The sequence below is a fragment of the Populus euphratica genome, unplaced genomic scaffold, assembly GCF_000495115.2.
Source record: "Populus euphratica unplaced genomic scaffold, PopEup_1.0 scaffold110.1, whole genome shotgun sequence".
Taxonomy (NCBI): Eukaryota; Viridiplantae; Streptophyta; class Magnoliopsida; order Malpighiales; family Salicaceae; genus Populus; species Populus euphratica.
This window is the reverse complement of record NW_011499904.1, coordinates 574,068-580,978: the sequence shown is the minus strand read 5'-3', so window position 1 is coordinate 580,978 and position 6,911 is coordinate 574,068. Positions and strand designations below refer to the sequence as shown.

The 6,911-nt window shown below is 31.5% G+C and overlaps 1 protein-coding gene across 2 annotated transcripts; it reads right to left on the bottom strand.

The window, feature by feature from the left end:
* Positions 1–1,455: 1,455 nt before the first annotated feature.
* LOC105133232 (uncharacterized) lies at positions 1,456–3,771 on the bottom strand. 2 transcript variants are annotated; one of them, XM_011037117.1, is made up of 6 exons: positions 3,459–3,771; positions 3,292–3,371; positions 3,101–3,149; positions 2,842–2,948; positions 1,988–2,070; positions 1,456–1,880 (listed from the first exon to the last, which is right to left on the bottom strand). In XM_011037117.1, exons 1-6 carry the CDS (start codon positions 3,505–3,507, stop codon positions 1,619–1,621), a joined length of 630 nt encoding a protein of 209 aa, XP_011035419.1. In that variant the 5' UTR covers positions 3,508–3,771; the 3' UTR covers positions 1,456–1,618. The 2 variants fall into 2 exon arrangements, with proteins under 2 accessions (XP_011035419.1, XP_011035417.1); XM_011037115.1 differs by having other exon boundaries at positions 2,842–3,039; positions 3,070–3,181; positions 3,459–3,470.
* Between the last annotated feature and the right edge of the window lie 3,140 nt (positions 3,772–6,911).

Here is a 6,911-nt window from a genome sequence, read left to right as displayed (position 1 = left end):
CAGAAATTAATAACATACCATCCGTTGTTGTATGTTGCTGGCAATTAAAGCAGTTTTTGGAACCAATATTTTTGAAATTTTTTAATATTTTTAATATTTTATTTTAAATTAATATATTTTTTATATTTCATGTTATTTTGATGTGTTATATAAAAAATAATTTTTTAAAAATAAAAAAATATTATTTTAATGTGTTAAAAAAAAAACAATTGTTATAACACGTTTTAATATAATTTAATTTATATAATTTGGATAGAACACCACATTTAATTAAATATAGCAAGTAAATTACTTCATATTTTTTCCTATTTCCCTTGATCATTTATCTTGATGGATTGGACGTTAGCTTCAAGGCCATGGATGATCGACGCGTCGAGGTTCACATTGCAAACAATGAATGCTCCTACTGCATGCTGCCCTCTGAATTTTTCAGCTTTTACCATTGCATTATCATGTAGGTTATGCATATCCATGGCATGATGATTCACCAATTTTAAGGCACGGAGACCTAGCTCAGTAATGGCGCACATAATGGAAATGCAATGGCAAGAGGTCAGGAAGAAGGTGATGCAATCAGGCTGATCAGTGCATCTTGGGCTTGGACAGACCACAACACACTCTATCCTTGCCAGGATATTCTTCTTGATGCCACTCTTGGATCTACAAATGTCACCATTTCAGAGACCAGGTCAAGGTTATGCTTCTTGGGCACGATGATGAGTGTTTGAAGGGCAAGAACTTGAAGGCGACTCTTGCTCTCAACCATTTTGGGCCTATTTGCAAGCAACGAATGCCAACGTGATTGCTAACTACATTAGCCTATGCTGAGTGAATTCCATACGGTCCAAAATGAACTTTTATAGTACATAAATCAAATCTATACAAATCATTGATCTCTCTTAGACATTGAAATGATGCAGGGTCACCTGGCAAGCAATCTTCAGGAAGGATGGGGAGAGTATGCAACTGGTGGAAGCATGCGACCCAGCATTCAGAGTGAAGCCAACAACTTCATTTAGTCAGGAAACAAAGAGGTAATATTTCTGCCATCAGCCCTCCAAGACCAAGGAGAGGTACATGGTCATGCAAAAGGATAACAGAAGTAGAGAATAAACTACAGAGGAACAGAAGGAAATCCTGCAGAATATCCTCAAACTAGTGTCCTTGATTTCTCAGAAGGCAACACGGATGAATGGCTTTGATGAGAAAAGCATGTCATGGAACTTCTACTGTGTGGAGGATTTATTTGAAAATGGAGCTTCTTTTAATCAAACAGGCATAGGTAAGGCAAAGCCTAACAGCAATATTCAAAAATGGCTCAAGGTTGCAAATGCCAAATATGCAAGGTCAATAACAAGTTCATCGGGTGCTTTAAGGTGCTCAAATTCGAGATGCGGATCCAAAACTAACAGAGAAAAGGATGAGCATTTTGCACAAGACCATGGAATAACTGCATAAAACAAAAATTGTATAGTATAGCTTTGGAAAACATAGAATTCACAGCGAGATACTAGTGGTCAGATAAAGAGCCTAATTTTGTACTTGTGAAAACATTACAACTATCAATAAAAGAACATTCAATGCACTGTACCAACGCATCAGCACATTATTATTGATTCTAGTCTTCTTCTTCATCAGAACTTGCATATGCTAAACCTAGCAAACTTTTAACAGGATTTTCCTCAGCCTCATTTTTAACATTTGTCTCATCTTCTGGTTTGCTTGGTGCTGGTAAAATGTGCTCTTTCTTTTCCTGGTTAACCTTGATTTTATTGTCTGAATCACGATCACTTGAAATTGGGGTGGAATAGTTCCCATCAGATGAAACTTTAGGTCGTTTTGGTTTGACTTCAACCACCTTTTTCAGCAAGTCTTGCTGCCTATAATCAAGAAAATTTCAGAAGTCAAACCAGCACGGGAAGCTAAAAAGAATTAACCTTTTTAGCTGAAACATAAAAGGTTTAAGAGCATGCTGGGACAGAAATACCTAATTCCACTCTTTGGCTTGGGTTCAACACGAAATGACAAGGGAACTGATGTGGGTGAAGAATCTGCCAGACTTGCAGCTTTGTACTCATTGGTTAGGGAAGATAAACAACAACAGAGAGAAGGGTTGCAATAAAGACAGCACTGCATTAGGATATGGTAGACTACCGCATGATAGACCTAGAATATAGGAATGCCAAAGTAATGATCCTTTAAAATCAACGGGGCATTCCAGATCAGCTAATTTAACGCTACGCTATTACAGTTGGAGGTTCAGGTATAAGATGAGACAAAAATATTGTACGAGTTTTATTAATGGAAAAAATTAAAGAGCATTCCAGGAAAATACTGATAAGGCATGCTTACAGCATAAGAAAAAACAGTGTTCACCAATTTAGCATCTGAGCATGAAGTAACTCACTAAAAAACACAATTGTACCTGATTTTTTAATGGAAAAAAAAAATAGAATGGAAACATCAGTGATTAGTAGATGGATAAATATGTGAAAAGTAAGGAGAACTATGAAATTAAAAAGGCAGAGCAGATGCATTTTCCAACAACCACAAAGACAAGTTGTGAAAAACTACAAGATGAATGAGAACTGACTGACACAGATGTTTTTCTCAGTTTTTTAGATTATGAGCTGTTAACCATCACAAAGTAAATAAATTTTGACCCTATAAACTACACATTAGAAGCTCCTTGGATCAGCGTCATGAAAGATGTGATTACATGGATGGCAGCCATCAACCAAAGCACAAACAACCACATGCTAGGACTGGGAAAGCAAGACTTCATTTATTAGAAGACGATATGGAAACAAAATTAGAAATAAATGAGCACAAGAAGGATATTTTAAAAGCAGCAAATGCCCTTTTCTCAGTGCGGCGTAATAGGCGTTCTGCATCCTCTTCAGCCTCCATTTGCTCTTTGAGATAAAGTAAATCATCGCTATCCAGTGCTGCATAAACAAAGCTCACGAAGGTATATGTAAAAGAAGAAGTAGGTATTCCAAAAAAATAAAAAATAAATAAAAATCCGGTGAAAGAATAGGTGGGTGTGTATATATATATATATATATGTGGAGAAAGAGAGATGGGGAGAGGTAGATACCGCCTCGGCCATGAAGGTAGCCACCACGTTCTCCAGCAACCTCTTGCATCTGTTAGCAGCATTGAATCAAAGCCAGAATCCCTGCCAGGGCATGTTATCAGAAACTACCCTTTCCTATACTTTGCTAAATCAAGCAGCAGCAGCAGCAGCAGTAAATAATGGGAATAGGAAAGACGAAAGAAAGGTCTAACCTTAGCAACCATGCGATGAAAAGTGATGTCTTCATCATCAATTACTTTGTCTCTCCCTCCTTTCCCCAACGATTTCTTATCTAAAATCAATTAAATTCAGAATCAAAACAGTACAATCAATCACATGCAAAATATAATTTGAATGAAAGAAGAAGAAATTTGGGTACCTTTAGGGTCAGTGAGATTAGTGTATTCCCTTACTTCTCTTCCTGCCATTCTTATAATTACTATAATAAAAATCAAACCCAACCCTCGACCACCACTCTCTTCCTTCCTTCCTTCCTTGTTGGCTGCTGCTGATCCAAAATTTCTAATTTTTTCTACGATTCAAATTTCCTAAATAGCAACAAAACCCATTATTTATTTATTTTTAATAAATCGAAAGAGTTTCTCAATTTTTTTTTCAAATGAAAGAATTTTTAGGTTTAGGGATCTGAGATGAGATTCACACTACATACAAAAAAAAAGTGAAAAATATTGTTTGTCACCGCCATGCCAAGATATTCTCCCGTTGCCTCATAGGCCCAGCCCAAACCAGCCCAGCCCACTCCTAAATATTCATAAGCCCAATATAACCCCAACTACATCATCTCTCTTCTGTTGTAAACCACTGAGTTCTGACAGTGTTATGTACACTACTATTGATCATCTTCTCTCCTCTTCTTTTTGTTCTTTATTTATATACATATTTTCTTTTCTCCCACTAATTAATTAATTAAATTTATTTTGAAAAATAAGGATAATCTTGTAAATATTTCTATAGGATGTAAAGCGAATTTTTTTATATTGTAAAGGAAAAACATTATTTAAATATTAAATTACAGATAAATATAATTTTTAAAATTATAAAGACAAAATCATAGAATATTAAACATAATTAACCTTTTTTTCTCATTTAAAACAAAAGAAAATGAATGGCATGGAAAAATGATACTTCAGAGTTCAGATTGATAGGGTGTACAACTTGTCTCCTTTTTGAACGAGTAATTGGGTGAATCCATAAATATAGCATGGTCATGAGTTATTAATTTTATAAAATCAATCAATTATTTTTTTCTTTTTTGAGAGAAGACGAAATAAATTAAACAAAAAGGAAACAGAAAAATGAAACAAGAACACGCGTGTGTGTGTAGACACATACGCCAAATGCTCTGCTCTCCCATCCTTCCTTCCTTCCTTCTTGATAACAACACGTAATTAAATAATTTAATTATTAACTTTTTTCTAGTAGAATTTTTTAAAAATTATTCAAAAATGGATTAGATGTGATTCAAACATCTTGATGAGTTTAAAAGCAACTTATATATTAAATAAAAAATATAATTTGATTTAAATAAATATTTAAATAAGATTTTTTTAATAAACATTAGTACAACAATATATTATATCAATTCGGGTCAAACCGAGTTAATTTATCAATTCATATATTAAATCATGAAATTATAATAACTCCTCATAAAAAATTAATTAAAAAAAATTACAAAACTAAATTTTCAATAAACTTACTATTGAAAGATGAAACTAAAAAATAATTAAAAATAGTCTGAGTTAATTTGGGTTATTCTATCAAACCCACGATCTAGGTCATAAGATCGAGATAACTCAATAAAAGGTAAATTGAAGCAAATTATGAAGTTCAATTCTCAATTAACCTAGTATTAAAAGATGAAATTAAAAAAAATCAATTAAAAAACATTTAAAAAATACTAAAGTCCAGAAGGGTTAACTTGTCAAACTCATTACCTGAGTTATGAGATGAGAATATCCTCATAAAAAGTAGACCGTAGTAAATTGTGGAGTCTAATTATCAATGAACTCAATGATGAATGATAAAATAAAAAAATTATTTAAAAAAAAGAAGAAAAAAACTTAAGTCAATTGAATTAATTTGTTAAATCTGTAGTATAGGTCATAAGTATGAGATAATCTGATAACAAATTAACTTCAAAAAATCATGAAACTCAATTTCTAATAAATCTAATGTTGAAAGATGTAATTAATTTTTTTTTTGAAGAAGGATAGATTAGAAAGAAAAAGAAAAGAAAAGAAAGAAATAAAATATTATTTAAGTGAATATTGTTATACGAGGAGGGATATAGTAATAAAAAAAAATATTATTATAATGAATAATATTACATGAAGAGAGTATGATAAAAAAAAATATTATTCATAAATAATATTATATAAGGCGAGGTATAATGAAACCCACCATTTGTTAATTAAACCATGATGACTAAAATTTTCATTCAATTTTATTAAATCAACTTCTTAGAATAGAAATTGCTTATTTGAACAAAATATTTACATATGATGAAGAACTTGAGGGAGGAAAGGAAAAGAGGGGATATTGCATCAAAACTATAAGTGTTTAATATTGATACTATAAATCTTGATGTAAATAATTGTGAATTGCAATAGTGAAGTAGTGGTTTTACCCTTCACTACAAAACCATCAAGCCTTGCATGTTTAAAATGATCAAAAAGTTATTTAAAATTTGGATAGAGGTAAGAAGGTTCTTATATCTATCTTCAACATTGTAAAATCACTTAATCAACCTTAAAAGCAAAGATTTTGGCTTGACTTTAAGAGCTTTATCGTCTTTTTTCTTTTTTTAAAAAAATAATTAATTAATGCATTTCCCTTTAAACTAAAAAAAATATAACTTAGATTTAAGGATCTTTATGTTTTTTAATATTGTATTTTTGTGTGTGTAATAATCAGGTTCTTATAGAGGTTTTTGGGTAATAGATTTAATATAGATATTATTAAAAAAACAATCGGTTGGCACATGCAGTAGACATGCCAAAGAGCCTGTTTGGAATTGTAGTAGCGATTGCGATTTAAAGTGTTTTTTGTTTAAAAATATATTAAAATGATATTTTTTTTATTTTTTTAAAATTATTTTTGAGATCAGCACATCAAAATGATATGAAAATATAAAAAATAATTTTTAGCAAAAAAATTTTGAATTTTGAGGGAATATCTTTTTAACCACGTTCCCAAACATGTTCAGATTGTGAATTGTCCTTGTACTCTTTGGGTGGTGCATGAGACGTCACATGATGGTCATATAGTGGCTTTCAAAGTAGTATTTGATTTGACTTAGTTTCCCCTTAATTCAAGTGTGTGCATGTGTGTTAAGAGATCTTGTAGCTACTAATTTGGTATATAAAAATAACATAATCACAAATTAGCCAAAACATATATCATTCATGTTAATGAAAATGATAAACACATCAGTAAACCGTAGCTTTAAATAGTGTAATAATCATCAACAAACCATGTGAAGTCCAAGTTATTCTTAATATAATATGTAAAAACATGTGAATGATGAAATGTTCGTCATTTACTGCATGTGTATTTTCTAACATTCAATTTGATTTCTCACTTGACTTCTTTCACAACACTTGGTTTAATAGGAGTGTTAACCTTTAAAATCTATTTCTTGGAGTCAAACAACATTGCAATATGATTTTTTGATCTATCTATACTCATTATCAATTCAATTTGAATTGCTGGAGCCCATATTACTCTATTTTGAATGACATCACTAACTTTACATCTTTGTTTGACTGAATAATCATATATGTAAAATGTTAATTGCACCATAGTAGAAATA